The sequence below is a fragment of the Anoplophora glabripennis genome, unplaced genomic scaffold (assembly GCF_000390285.2).
Source record: "Anoplophora glabripennis isolate ALB-LARVAE unplaced genomic scaffold, Agla_2.0 scaffold31, whole genome shotgun sequence".
NCBI classification, from domain to species: domain Eukaryota; kingdom Metazoa; phylum Arthropoda; class Insecta; order Coleoptera; family Cerambycidae; genus Anoplophora; species Anoplophora glabripennis.
In genome coordinates, this window is record NW_019416897.1 from 1,668,902 (window position 1) to 1,684,324 (window position 15,423).

General features: G+C 32.7%; 2 protein-coding genes across 2 annotated transcripts in view; one reads left to right on the forward strand and one right to left on the reverse strand.

Moving 5' to 3' along the window:
- Positions 1–4,005: 4,005 nt before the first annotated feature.
- Positions 4,006–9,771, forward strand: LOC108905710 (ATP-sensitive inward rectifier potassium channel 12-like). The gene is made up of 4 exons (XM_018708693.1): positions 4,006–4,180; positions 4,304–4,416; positions 7,441–8,448; positions 9,566–9,771. The coding sequence occupies exons 1-4, from the start codon at positions 4,175–4,177 to the stop codon at positions 9,615–9,617; spliced, it is 1,179 nt and encodes a 392-aa protein (XP_018564209.1). The 5' UTR covers positions 4,006–4,174; the 3' UTR covers positions 9,618–9,771.
- Positions 9,772–10,345: 574 nt separating this feature from the next.
- LOC108905711 (ras-related and estrogen-regulated growth inhibitor) overlaps positions 10,346–15,423 on the reverse strand; it is a 31,585-nt gene continuing 26,507 nt past the window's right edge. Inside the window, exons 5-6 of the mRNA XM_018708694.1 lie at positions 12,317–12,488; positions 10,346–10,726 (exon numbers count right to left, since the gene is read on the reverse strand). Coding sequence (XP_018564210.1) covers positions 10,470–10,726; positions 12,317–12,488 — 429 coding nt within the window. The 3' untranslated portion in view covers positions 10,346–10,469. The remainder of the gene's footprint in view (positions 10,727–12,316; positions 12,489–15,423) is intronic.

A 15,423-nucleotide genomic window follows, 5' to 3' on the forward strand; every position in this document is an offset into this window, starting at 1 on the left:
GAATGAAAAAATAAAATAAACAGTGTAAATATTCCTTACTTTTTGAAAAATATATTGTATACATTTATTATAAGTGTACGGTTTCAATCATTCATTGTGCATTTCAACACCAATGCAGCCAACTTAAATTTCTATTCAAACCTACTTTTGTGTGAGATAGCATGTTTTTACTTAAAGATCTCTGCTAGCATGTTTTCTAAGCTTAATTTAAGGTAGCATGTTTTCTAACTACAATTTTAGCTAGCATGTTTTCCAACCTAAATTTGAGATAGCATGTTTTTGTAGTAACGCGTCGTTGTAATCTATAGTAATACAATCGAGACTATTCTTAATATATCAACTGCACCATACTTCACTGAAATGTTAAGACACCTGAGACATCTATGATCTATTTTAATAACGAGGTAGTCAGTGACTGCGATAAACTTAACTAACATTATTTTTGTATGACCCTTCACTTTTTAATTAAATTATTAGTAGGTATTTATTAAATTTCCATCGACCCTAATAATTTGGCTTTGCTTTGTTAATCAATATCTTTACGTCCGCAAATACTTCACGAACTCAATTACTTCACATCCGCTTCCACTTCATTCGTATTGTACTTGTTGTAACGAACGTGAAGTAATTGAACTGCCTATTGTTTGTGAATGTAAAATACTTTGACATCTAACAAGAAAATATGTATAATTACAGGTCATGGGGCGGTCAATGGAAAGAAATATTTTTGGTAGTTCCGAAAAAATAAACAATTATTTGTAGAGCCTCTAACTCTCGCGGTTTTCGAGATAACGCTTCAATTTGAAACACCCTGTATAGGTCATTAAGCCTGTTGGTATGATACACTGCATTTGATACGTAAACACCATTTTTCTCAACATCCTTCTTAATCAAATAATTACTTTGTTTTAATTCAATAATAGCCGGAAACTAATGACGTACTACAATGAAAATTTGGCGCAAGTTTGTGACAACGAACCGTTTCCTAATAGTTGACCTATTTGTTATTGACCTAAACGCTGGAAATGAACAGGAAGCAAAATAATATTACTACACTATAGTGTGTCCGATATTTACGTGTCAAACTTATCATCTTGGCTATTACAAGGGATGGAAATCGCTTAAATGAAAGCACTCTCTGAATTCTGTCTCTTATAGATTTTGAGATTAATTTAATTTTTCTTATCAAATTTAAAAATATGGTACTAGATTTATGTATAAAAGAACCTGTATACATATTTGAAACAGCAAACTGTCATTAAAAATCTGTATTTTTCTATATCATAGCTATCCATGATACAACGACTAAGAGATACGATATGGCGCATCTCCGCTGCCATGTTATGACGTCATGTGGAGAGTAAGTGCCGATTTGTGGATATTGTCGGTGCCGGTCTGTCGGGAAGTGTCGGGCTTTCGTATTGTCTGCGTCTAAACTGGTGCAAATTTCATATTTACATTAATATGATTGTGTTTCTGATTGCAACCAAAGCAGATCTTTAAAAGAACATCATGTTTTCCATTTTCCAAATAATGAAAATATATTACAAATTGGGTTGAAGTTTGAGGACGTAAATATATTTATCACCAAAGATGGTTGGATTTGTTCAAGGCATTTTAAAATAGTTGACTATGTAATAGCCCCAGAACTTGCTAAACAAAAAAAATAAGGGCCACCAAATGATTTATAAAAAAATTTTGCCAAATAATATGTCAGAATTCATGAAAGATTCTAGAAAAGCTGCACACGAATTACGAAATAATACTGGGAATATAATTATATCATTTTTATTTATTAGGTGCATAAGGAAAACTAATAATGGACTTTATTAATGATACCACTTAAATTACCCTTCATGTGACATCATGCGCCAAGTAAACCAATTTTAGTTCACGGGAATATCATATACCTAATTAGCAGCTCACCAAAGGCGTGAGGATCAACATAAAATAAAGTGAACAATGATTATAAGATTTATGTCATTGTATCATTGTGAAACACTTAAATTGTTTTACGCATCGTTGCCATCGGTTGCACAATTTGGATAGAATGCATTATAGATCGCATCATCAGATATGTTTCTACTCTTGTTTCAGCGAAACTTATTCGCAGCGGTGATAAAATATATGTTTATGGTATGGTATTTGTTACTTTTTAATAAACAATGCGTACGCTTATCCCCGCGGCCCAGTTCTACAGCCCTAATCATATCTCATAGTCTTTGTATTATGATAGCTAATTAATATTCAGTTATAAGATAAAAAATTAATATAGGGGAACTTTTTTAATTTTTTGGCAACGGCGACGGGGGTACAAAAGTAATCGATAAAATAATGAATTTCTCACTATACCTACCTGAAAATCAAATAGAATATTAAATTTTATATATTTAACAGTTGAATGAATATGAAAAATACTCACATAAAAATAATTGTTTAATTCAATGCAGTAAAATTTAAACTAAACAAATAATATCTTCCCATATCCGCAATGCAAACATGTATTTGAACAAAGAATATTATTTCTTTAAAATATTTATTTCAATTAAGTAATAAACGCTTCACATGAAAAATATTTATGTATTGAAATAATTGACACAAATTTTTCATTGGTTTAGAGAATACATTTGTAATTTTATTTTAAAAATACTATAAAATTAATATAACACTACATTCGTTCTAACAAAACAAAATATATGTTTGAAAGAAAATTATTGTTTTTTAAATATAAATAAATGGTTTTATTTAATATGAGACTATAACTTCTGAATTAAAGAAAAATAGTTCTTTGGAATAAAAATTTGGAACTTTTTTAGAGAAGAGAGGGTAAGGTTAAAATAAAAGTATGAGTATGTTTGAATAGAATGTATTTTCTTCTTAAATAAAAGTATACACAAAACATTACAAATATAAGAAACAATTTTAAGGATTAATATTCTTTAGCTGTATATGTATAAAATAACATTCACAAAAATATAAATAATTTTTCCAAGGCGGTGTGCAAGTGCAGTATGGTAGGTTTAACTCTTCCTAAAGTTTTAATGTCTACCCCGTTACAAATTTTTCAGATCTTCTCAGAAGATGCAAATCATAATGTAAAGTAATTAATAAATAGCAATGAAAACAAATTGTATTGTTGTCTTCATGAATAATGATGTTTTCTATTATACCGAAAGAAGGAATATCCTCATAAATACCTAATAAAATTCAAGACTTGATTTTGTAAAAATTACCATAATTTTTAATCATGGCACGCAAAAACTTGATGAAATTTCTGAAATAGATGGAAAAATAATGTCTCCTTTTATTAAATTTTGAATTGGTCCATGTTCAAACGTGTCTATTAGTCCCTTTTGTGATAAAATTCTATAGGTAATTTAAGCTTCGTCCGCATACAAAGTGAAAAAGGTACATTTTTTCTACATCTAATATGGGTAGCTAAATATGTATTTTAAATCTTTATGCTTTGCTTCGTATCTTATGAAGCTAACATGTATTACAGGTCCAATTTTATTTATTATATTTGGGTAGTGAAGCAAATTTAGGGTTTAAATTTTCTTTAATTAGTTCTAAATACATTAGGTTCAATAAGACATTTTAAAAAATTTTTTAAAAATCAATGAATTCATCACTAAAGATAGGCAAACGTAACATTTCGGTTATTTCTAATAAAATTAAGTATATACCCTATTATCATCGAAAATGGAACAGTGTACAGTTTTACAAGTTAATTTATAAACATAACACCCTGTATACCTAACATGCATTCCAATGATCGTAAAGTTTTTTATTTCCTTTGTGATCTGATTTACAATAGTAACATGAAAATATATTAATAATGTTTGACAATGCATTCAATTACAGATATCAAATTCTAAGCGAGATATTTCGCATTACTTTTCGAGGACGCAATTGTTTTAAAAATGTGTATTAACACCTACACCAGAGCCAATGGAAACCGGCAGATTATCAGTGCTCGTAGTTCCCTTTTTAGAAGCAAATTAGTCTTAACAAGATAATAAAAGAAGCGAATTTGTTATAGTTAAAAATGTGAGACAGTCCTTGCGAAGTGCACGAGCGATTTTAAAAGGCCATCAGGCTTTGTTTGTTTGTTTCTTATGATGGCACTTCTTGCGGTTTCCAAAAAGTCGTCGTGATTTATTTACAGTCGAGGATGAAAGTAAGTGAAACATGTTTTATTATATAACCCAATAAGTCTTCCACGTTTAACAAGGAATTTGCATTAGACACTATAAAAAACAATTGCTTAATTCTAATAAATAATACATTTTTGCACTTCTAGGGAGAAAAGAACAAAAGTTTGGAATGCCCTGAAACGACAAAGAAAGGAAGGAAAACATACTTTATTCCGGTGTATAAAAATGGTCAAAATGTTTCAGACACAGAGGATATGGGGTAATGTAAATAAAAAGTATATATACGCTTTAAAAAATAATAGCAAATTGAAAATATTCCGTAAAAGAACTGCCTAAATGCTAGTTAAAGTTAATAAAATTGTTTCAGTGCTTATGGAAATCGTTTGTAAATTACTTGTTTAGCAAAATCATTCTGTTTCGAAACACACTGGTCTTCCTCAGCTAAAATATGTGGGTAGTCTTTTTGGAAAAGCTTTTAACCAATTTTGCACTGTTCGTTATTCTTTGGTCTCAACAAATACGAGACTCTGAGTGTACCAATACATAGGACCACTGATATTGCAAAATATTTTGCAGTTTGCAGTTTAAGGGAACCTGTGAAAACCTTACTAGATGTGGTACATACAAAGCTGGTTAAAATTTGCACCAAAAAGTTTTTCTGTAGAGGGAATTTTTACAGATTTATAGAAAAGTAGACTAGATGTATTACAAAGCAGAAAGACTATACTGAAAACCCCAGGAAACATTTGAGTAATATTATCCTGGTAGAAAGAAATCTGTATAGGTTCTGCTAGAAGGAAAGATGTTAGCTGGAGGCTATCAAGGAGCGACTGTTAAAGATGTGGAACCTAATTAGAAAGTTAAAGTAAGCTATGTAAGTCTACAACAATGATTTCAGAGGGAAAGGAAGCCCTATCTACTCCATATATTTACAGTCTACTTGTATTTGGACCCTTAAAGAATGTTTTAGGATGACAAATATTTAGAAAAGATGGCAAAGGTAAAATAGTGGTGGACTTTTCACTGAAGCTACAATAGAAAACCTTTCGTTCTGCTGATTGATTGCTTAGAAAAATTATAATTATATATCTAGTTAATTTACATATTTCGAAATATTAAATTTGCTATTATTTTTTAAAATACCATCGTAAACATATACAGGGTAGCCAAATGAAAACGAAACAGAGCCATTTTCAGGAACTGCGACAACATTGTAGAAAAACGCTCAGATCCGTCGATTTTAGATTAAAGGGGACATTCTTGCTGGTATTTTTGACTCCGCCACTTTCACCCCCAAGCAAGGGTAAGCATCACCCCAAAATATTTAAATGACATTGGGGGTTGAGTAATATTTCATTTGAAAGCTCTTACAATTCTCTTTACAACAGACTTTAAATTTTATAATTCCGCCCAATACTTATCAAGACTTTTGACTTTAAAGTTGAAACTTATGTACAAACAATTAATAACGGTAATTCGAGTTAAGTATGCCAATGGTAAAAATTTAGTATTTCTTGCGTTACATTGGTTTTTGGCGATTTGTTATCACTTTCGTAAAAAAAAAATTGTAAATAACAGAAATGAATGATATACACACAATGAACGTAAAATTAGTGGATTCCAAATTATTATTATTATTTGGAAGCGTTGGTTGGTAGTTTATTTAATTGTGTTTTTGAAAATTAAACACTATGGTTTATTCCATTGAGGAAAGGGTAGATATCATTTCGATTTACTTTATGAACAATAAATGTGCGAATAGAACAGCTCATCATTTAATGAACAACATCAAGATCGACATGTCAGGAGGAAGTATGTTATAGAGCAAGGGTCGGCAACTGGCGGACCGCGGAAGGTAAAATACTGGACCGCCAAAAATTTTTTGAAAGTATAAAGTACTCAAATAAATTATTTAAAAAATGTTTTTTACATTTAAGTGCCAATCTTATAATTTTTGCTAGTATTTTACAAATGTGTGAGTGTTTTGAGTTCTTAATGGTTAGTAAGTAGATTAAATTTGAGTCCAAATTAAATAAGAAATAAGAAATATGAATTTTTTTCTGGACCTCGTTTTAAAGAAGACTATATCCCATCCATACAAAATACATTTAGTCCAGGAACTTCATGAGTATGATTATGACTGTCGTTTGCAATTTTGCGAAATAATGAGTGAGCGAGCAGGGAACGATCCACAGTTTATTTTTACCATCCGTTTTTCTGATGAATGCAGTTATTGAACGGGACGGTAAATCGTCACAATTGCCGTTATTGGTCCATTAATTGTCCGTCAGTATTTGGACCAACGTTTTCTACGGAATTGGATTGGGAGAAGAGGCAGCATTGAGTGGCATCCACGATCACCGGATTTATCGCCCCTTGATTTCTTTTTGTGGAGATACCTAAAAAGTAAAATCTATAAAACACAGCCAGCGTCGCTGGAAGATTTGCGTCAAAGAATCGTCGACGAGTGCCGTCGAATCACTCCGGAAATGCTTCGGAATGTGCGCGAACGTTTCGAACAAAATCTTTATTCTTGTATGGAAGCGGGCGGTCATCAGTTAGAACATTTATGTCGGGTTTTTTCACATTCTGATAAATGTATCTTCCAGTTAAATCTATATCTGTCTCATAAAACACATATGCATAAAAAAGCGACAGACTTAGATTTAACTGACATAAATTTACCCGACAGTGAAGAAACCAGCCCTTAATCAACTAAGCAACTAAACATAATTTAAATTTTAAAATGTAATTTTTTTTTCAAAGGAATTGGGCGGAATTATAAAATTTAAAGTCTGTTGTATAGAGAATTGTAGGAGCTTTCAAAAGAAATATTACTCAACCCCCAATGCCATTTAAATTTTTTGGGGTTGAAAGTGGCGGAGTCAAAAATACCAGCAAAGAATGTCCCTCTTTAATCGACGGGACTTAGCGTTTTTCTACAATCTTGACGCAGTTCATGAAAATGGTTCTGTTTCGTTTTCATTTGCCACCCTGTATATGAAGATACCCAGAATGATTTATTTGGGGGCGATATCAAGCATGAAGGTTATAAAAATCGTCGAAACTAAAATCTCCATCTCACTCAGGAAAAATAATGTTTGAAATTGTTATATTTAAAATGACTATATAAAACTATTTATGATTTATGCGTTGCTCGCAGTAATTTACATCTGCAAAACCAGCTGAAGAGCAATAATATCGATGAAAAAAATAACTGTGATAAAATCCTACTTATTTATTACCCTTGTATTAAATGTCATATAATTTATTTGATTTTCAGAAAACCAACGTCATCTGTAAACAATTCCATACGTGCAGTATCGAAAAATGGAGAATGCAACATCTTCCCAACAAGAGTACCCAAGAAACAATTTATTCGCGACATTTTTACAACTCTCCTAGATCTGAAGTGGAGATGGACACTCACCGTCCTCACCTTGGGGTTCTTCGTGTCCTGGTTCCTCTTTGGAATAGCCTGGTGGTTGGTAGCCTTCTTCCACGGAGATCTAGAGGAAGCGCACCTGCCTATGAACCAAGCAGCTTCCAACTTCACTCCATGCGTTCTTGAAATATACGGCTTCATGTCGTGCTTCTTGTTTTCAGTAGAAACCCAACATACTACTGGATACGGCCAGAGAACCCCAACGGAGGAATGTTTTGAAGGCGTTCTCTTGATGTGCATCCAGAACATCGTCGGGCTCGTCATAGAAGCTTTCCTAGTTGGCATCTTCTTCGCAAAAATAACGAGACCCAAACTCAGAACGCAAACGTTAAGGTTCTCCAGATACGCAGTCATCTGTCAACGCGACGGCGTTCTCTGCTTGATGTTTAGAGTCGGAGACATGAGAAAAAAGAGCAGGATCATCGAAACAAAAATCAAAGCACAACTGATCCGACCCAGGAAGACTAAAGAGGGTGAGACCTTGAACAACTTCCAAACAAAACTCTTTGTAAGTGCCGACGAATGCGATGGAGACCTTTTCTTTATCTGGCCCATGTGCATAGTGCATAAAATCGACAAGAAATCTCCCTTGTACCATCTTTCAGCCCAAGATTTGCAGAAGGAGAAATTCGAGATTGTCGTGACGTTGGAAGGCACCATCGAGAGTACTGATCAGAAGACCCAGGCTAGGTCTAGTTATTTGTCCAGTGAGGTGTTTTGGGGTCACAGATTTGAACCAGTTGTGGTGCAGGACGAATATATGAGAGGGTACAAGATAGATTACGGGGTGTTTGATAAAATCGTGGCAGTCGACACTCCTCTTTGTGCTGCTGCTGAATTAGAAGGGTTAAGTGAAAAAATTCCAATGAAAAATATTATTACCACCAAACACACATTTTTTGCCTAAAAGAATGTACCACAGAAGTAGACTTTTATAAATTCTCATCATATTTTTTAAATTGAACCTTAAATTTGATCAAAATGAAATTATGAGAATGTCATGAAACAATGTACAAAGAAATATTGAAATAATATTTTTCATAAAAAAATTGCATCATATTTTATTTCATCGTAACGTTGCGACAAACTTTCACAGCAGATTCCTTTTATCAAAATATACAAAAAAAAAAAAACAGGAAGAACGAATACTCCTAAAACTATACCTCAGGAATCTACGACTCTTCAAAAATTAAACGTAAAATACAGTTTTTGGACAATTAATAAGAACTAATGAAAATATATAGACTTCAAACTTAGTACAATCAGTCCAATTCCTTAGTACTGGCTACCTACATGTAAGTACATATACAGCAACTTTATCAAAAAATAACCAATGGCGTCGAAATTAAAAGGAGTCTAAGGATTTCAAATGTCAAAAAAGAAGTTATTTGACATCGTAGAAAATCATTTAAAAACTTGGATAAATATTTTTAAGCGCGTCATAGATGAAACTCAAGATAACTCGAAATTGTGCTAAAATTCACATCTGTTTTAATATATGGTAGTCAGACAAATAAATTCAATTTTTCCGCAATTATGTACCCCAAATTCTTCAGAAATTGAAGCAAATTAAGAGAGTTGAGATTACGATTCTTTGCTGATGGAATGGTTCATCCAAGTCTGCAAAAAAAATCTCAATTAACATGTTTTAACAATCATAATCCCTCAGGATCCCTCAACTTTGACACCACTGATTAATTTTTGATCAAGTTTCACTAGGAAGCTACTATGAGGAAACTATACCAAGCTTGACGTCTATATCTTTAATGGTTCTGAAGTAATTGAACAAAAACAATGTTTCACGTCCATTCTTTGCAAGATTGTGAGAAGCTTTAAAAATTGTTTGCAGAAAAATCGTCACTAGTCTTTTTCTGTTACTTTGATACCCCCAAAGTTAGTCGCAACGTTTCTGTTACGTTCTGTCTTTAAACGAAAACGATAATTAATTTATTGTCTGTTTCAGATTGCATCCTCCAAATTGTGCAGTTCCTTCAAAAGTAAATAGATTTAGATGACGTCTCCGTATACCTACAATATGTTCACCACGAATACCAACCCGTAGTTAAAGCAATTCAGTTAGTAAGTTTTTTTTTTGTTAATCTGTACCAAATATGATCTCCAATGTCGATATATTCTCACATTTTTAGATTTTAGTGATATGTATACCTTTCTCAAAGAGATTTAAATTGTACAAAATATACTTTATTTACTAACAGCATAAAGGTATTCAATATAGTTATAAAAGGTCTGTCATTAGGAATAGATCACGGTCAAATACTCCTTGAGGAAAATCCGCTCCTTTTCACAAAGTCATATCACCAATCAAGTTAGAAATTTCAGTGAAATTTCAAAAATTGTGTGCTCATCGGTAGAGGACGCTAGTTACACATGTATCTACTTCTACTTATTGTCTTGTCTTGTATCTCCACAATAATTTTTCTAACATTAAAACAGTTAGTGCGGTCCGACAGAGACGTCCAGTGAAAATTAAAGTGATCATATTTTGATAATGCAACTTGAAACTCGACTTTTTTTTAGGGGATGAATTCTAAACCCTCATAGGAAACTTTGGAGACGAACAAGTGTCAAACTTTTCAAACAGATTTTTTTAAACTTCGAAACCTTCTATGCTGAAAAGAAGCGCATCTCTTTGTCTCAATCCTCCTATTTTGACCTCACATCAAGCTTGCTTCTTTCTTCAGTGAAACAATATGAATTAAATACCAAAATAAACGGAACATACTGGAATGTTAATAATATTTTTATTATAATCTCTCAATAACAAAAAACAGTTAATATATAATTCCATATAAACATATAAATATCATCCGTTCTCAACAATTTCTCCTAAGTACAGTCGAGATGAACTAGTAGCTTGCGTTACTCCCCCTCATGGAAATGCTCATCCTCCTATCCACCCTAGCACTGGAGTAGTAATTAGGGTCATTATTGTTTGACTTAGGGGGGGGATATCTCCACCTCCAAGGCCTGTGGGGAATGTGACCCTCCGTAGAAGCTCTTTCTCGGAAAGGTACAGCGTCGCAAGGACTGGAAGCGGCGCTTTCTTTGCTCTCCGATTCCTCCTCTTCTTCTTCTTCCAGCTCCACCTCGGTCCAACGTTTACCTAAAAAATATTACGATGAATCTTCAGTCGTTAGTGTCGGCATAAATTGATTATAAGTTTATTTCCGGAGGACCGAATTCTGTATAATTGAATTGAAGTTTTCACAATCCTAAACTGAAAAAATTTTATATCCGTCTAACACACAAGGTAGTAAAAAACAAGCTTCAGTGATAGTTGTAGAACAGTTTCTGGGCTAGTTGCCCCGTGTTGCTTTTAGACATCTCGACATTGTGAGAGACACATGGCCCAGATTACAAAAATATCAAGAATACTACAATTAAGAAAGTTGAGACTTGAGCGCTAACATTCGCAGGAATTTACGTAGGTATCTTATTTGAAGTGATTCAAGAAAACATCAAATTTATTGACTTCCAAAAGTCCACAAGCCGAGCATAACACTCCAACAAATGGTGAGAGTAACTGGATCAGCCACCCATCCACTTGTTCAGAACGTGTCGAATGCAAATTAAAGATCTAATGGAAAAGACTAATGTCAAGAACGCTGGAGATTTTATCAACAAAATCATGGGAATTCAACTAGTTCCAAATGATGACGTGATTGTTCAATTAAAGAAGTTCTGGCGGAAGAATTTAGTAGACAACGCGCAGGAGATGGATCTTTTTCTCCTTTGGAAACCTGTTTTATGAATAAACTGTAAGATCAGCTATGAGTTCACTCTTGTCTTCTGTTCTGGTAAGTAGATAATTTGAAAAGATGGCCCTGGAGTCAGCAACTTTAAAGCCGAAGTGTTAGTGTTAGTTCAGATATGTTAAATATACATCTATTCTATTCTATCCCCGTTGATATAAACATCTGAACCACATTAATAGAACATTTGCTTCGCCATAAAGATGAAAGCAAATGATACAATATCATTTCTAGAAATCTTCGTGAAGATAATGACATCCTGACAATGTTTAGAGCGAACTAACCAATAGATCAAGCTTCTCAGTCCCACCATTACTCTGTCTAGAAAGGAAGGATCTACGATCTGCTCTATAAGGCAATGTGTATTCAGGCAAGATTATTGAACGAACCATCAGAATTGTAATTCAGCACAAGAAAATAAAGCAATACGTAGCGACAACTTATGTACTTTGCTTACAAACGATGTATTGACAAAATAGATCACATCTTAAGAAAACACAAACGTAGGGACAACCTTTCCCAAGACGAGCTTCGGTACGATCTGCTTTAAAGTCCTTTTGGGAAAAAGGGAAGAAATGTTAGCACGAGGTTTGAGGAATATAAATGTCACTTAAAGAATAACAATGTGGTGGTGTTAGCTTATCCAATAAGACCAATACACTAGTTTTAGTGCATAAATTTGCTTTAATTTTATCAAAATTTATAAAAATTTACATTAATTTTTGTACCTACACTATCCACATTTTAATGATACAAACACGTAATATCCCAAATTCAAAATGAAATTCTAAATTTGAAACTTTGGGAGAGAGAGAGAAATATATATCGATTCAATTAGAGCTTATATTAGATTGATTCATACTTTAAACATGCGTATATAATGTATTGGAAAACTTAACTATACTTGACAAGATTCACATTCTAAATTGTCTGAATTTTACCTATTATTGGCTTATACGGATAGAGGCTATTTGGCGAAACTACCGCTGAACATAACGATCCAACTGTGTCCGGTGACGTCCGTTCCTTTTCACTGGCCGACCGTCTCATCTTGACAGGATTTTTGCTGTGAACTCGCCAAAACCTGCAGACGTCTCGAAAAACATTGAACACCTAAAAAATACATACAATAATCAAATCGTTGCAACTGTAAAATGAAGCCACTGTAAAATAGTGCTTAGTTTGTTGTTTGTTTAAGGGTCACTTAAGTCATTTATTTTTGTAGATTATTACTTTTCAATGTTTTCGCATAAGGACAGTGTGCTTTTCGTGTGTTACTTATTAATATAAGTGAGAATAAATATACTAAAATGGCCAACCAATCCATACAATAAAAATGAATTAATGGACATTGTGGTAACGTATGGAGAGGCAGGGATATCGGTGGATTCAGCGATTCCCAACAAGTTTTCATCATATCAGTGTGGTGTAAGTCAGTTTTTTCTAGCAATTCGATTTATTTGCCCTTGAAATATGTTCTCCAAATTTGTAAACATATTGTATAATTATACTTATGTACATATGGAAAACCAAACATCTGCATCTAAAGCACAACCTAAACAGCTCATACACAGTTACAACATACTCTCGCAATAATTCCGCGCAAACAGTTTTGCAACTAAATACGAATAGAATTTGAATAATATCTTGAAGAACATTATGTTAAGGATAATCACTTCATTCAGCAAAATCAGTCATTCCTTTCGTCAATTATATTGGCCCAAAAAACTAAAGAACTAAGTTAGAATGCAGATATATATGAAGGCACTAAATTAGTTACTAAAACATACGGAAATAATTAGATCGAATACCGGAAATTGCCCAATAATAAAGCAAACTCATCTCCTCTCCAAACGACGTCGTTCACCACATAATATATAATCTACCATTCCACCAGCAAGCAAATTAATTATTTGATATATTAATTACCTCACCAGTCAATATATAATGTCTCAATTTATAATAATAGTAAGGCCATGATGATCCCTTGTAAAATTAATTACATATTATGTTAACAAAATCGCCATACCAGGCACTATTTAATTAACAGATTAAATCAGACTGAATCCTCATTTTGGATGTGATTCATTTCATGATATCCATACAAATGTGTATAGGTTGCAACAGCAAGGTGGTGACAAAGAAGATGTGATTCAATAACTTAAAAAAAAACAGAAATGAGATTTTGTCTTAATTATATTATAAAGGGCTTTACAATTCATCAAAAATGGGATGTAAAACACGGTTTTTCATACACTGTTGATCGACTAGATCATTCATTTAGTGAAATTTAGTGGGACATTTTTTTTACTGAAAGAAATGAACAAAAAATGCAAATTTATTAACGCATGCTAAAACTAAGTTACCATTGATACAACTTGACTCTTAACCTGACTAATAGACCTACAGAACAAATCTATATTTAGTAAAAATACTCTGTCAATTTTCTGATATGAAATAATTGCCTGCATAAAGGTAGAATACTGAAAACATTACCAAATATTATACAGTGTGTCCCAGAAGTAACGCAAAAAATTCGTATTTTATTTTGTGTTGCGTTTTCACAAAAACGCTAAAACACGTCAATTAGTAAATATGAATTGTCATTTTGTCACGTTGCTTAAACCTTTTTTGCGCTATGTTTCATAAACCTATGACGTCATCGACATTTTTTTTAAATAGCACTACCTAATTTTTTAAGCATAAATGGATAGTCCTTTTGAGGGGATATACGTTCATATAGGGTTTGGCCTACTTTACTTTGACAGGAGCGAAAATAAAGCCAATGACTGGAATGGACATGGTTTAAAATAACAACAAAAGTTGGTATCATAAACTGATGCGAGAACAGTGCCACAGCAAAAAAATGGAAATTTGTGGATGTTTTGTGTTTTGGTTGATTGTAAGTACGTTTTTATGTATTTTATGTTGGCGTTTTCGACGATACGACGAACGGCAGTATGTGGATTTTCAGTGACAGCTAAACATAACATTTTGCATATCATTTTCTATCACTGTCGTTGACCTTCCAGATCTAGACAGATCTCTAACATGGCCAGCGTCTTCAAATTTGCGTACTAATCTGCGTACTGGAGACGGAGGTATTGGTTGTTTTGGACACTTGGCATTGAATAATTGACATACTTCATCATAACTACGGATCCTATCTCCATATCCAACCATAATTACGATTTCAGTTCTTTGTTTCTCATTTAAACACAACACCATAGTAATGTAAAGTTATGGTATTTGTAACTGTCACAATGATATGAGGCACTATTGCATTCGCTAACTCTCGTCTTCAGAACAATGCCTACATAGCCACTGTGATCGTGTGTACCTACCCGATCTACATAAAAACATGTACCTACAATCAACCAAAACACATTTTTTGCTATAGCACTGTTCGCGCATAAGTTGGTGATACCTACTTTTGTTATTAATTCAAACCATGTTCATTCCAATCGTTGGCTTTTTTTTCGCACCTATCAAAGTAAAGTAGGCCAAACCCTATATATATATATATAGAAAAGATATTCGTGGCTTTTGTATATATAATTAAAATCTTCTTATTAGTGGGATTAAAGCCTATTTTTTAGATGAAACTCTTTTTTCTACGTAAAAGCTTTCGCAATATTTTATTGCTTCTTCAGTTACACTATAAGTTATAGATATAATAATAATAATTTACAATATAAATGTGGATTACTTACAAGAAACTGAGTTATTGATATTTATATACATATTGACAGATTTTGGACATTTACATCAAATGACATTCATAAATTTAGGAAAACAAAAACAAAAATTATTTTATATTTATATAGAATTAATATTAGTGTTAGTATTACTAGTGCTATGATTTAGATTTTTATCTATAGAAAGTATGTTGGAAAATATAATGTTAATATCTTTTGTATCTGTTTTTTTATTTAGAGTATTTTCTTCCTGGTTAATATAAAACATTTCTAAAGAACATCTTTTAGAATAATCCTTTTCTGTTGTTAAAATTTTAAAATTTTCAAAATCCATTTTATGTCCTGTAGAA

Bases quoted from the DNA above. Each gene is read 5' to 3' on its own strand.
- LOC108905710 (XM_018708693.1), top strand. The intron at 4,417-7,440 runs GTAATGTAAATA...TTTGATTTTCAG, and splicing joins TCAGACACAGAGGATATGGG to AAAACCAACGTCATCTGTAA. The intron at 8,449-9,565 runs GTTAAGTGAAAA...TGTCTGTTTCAG, and splicing joins GCTGCTGCTGAATTAGAAGG to ATTGCATCCTCCAAATTGTG.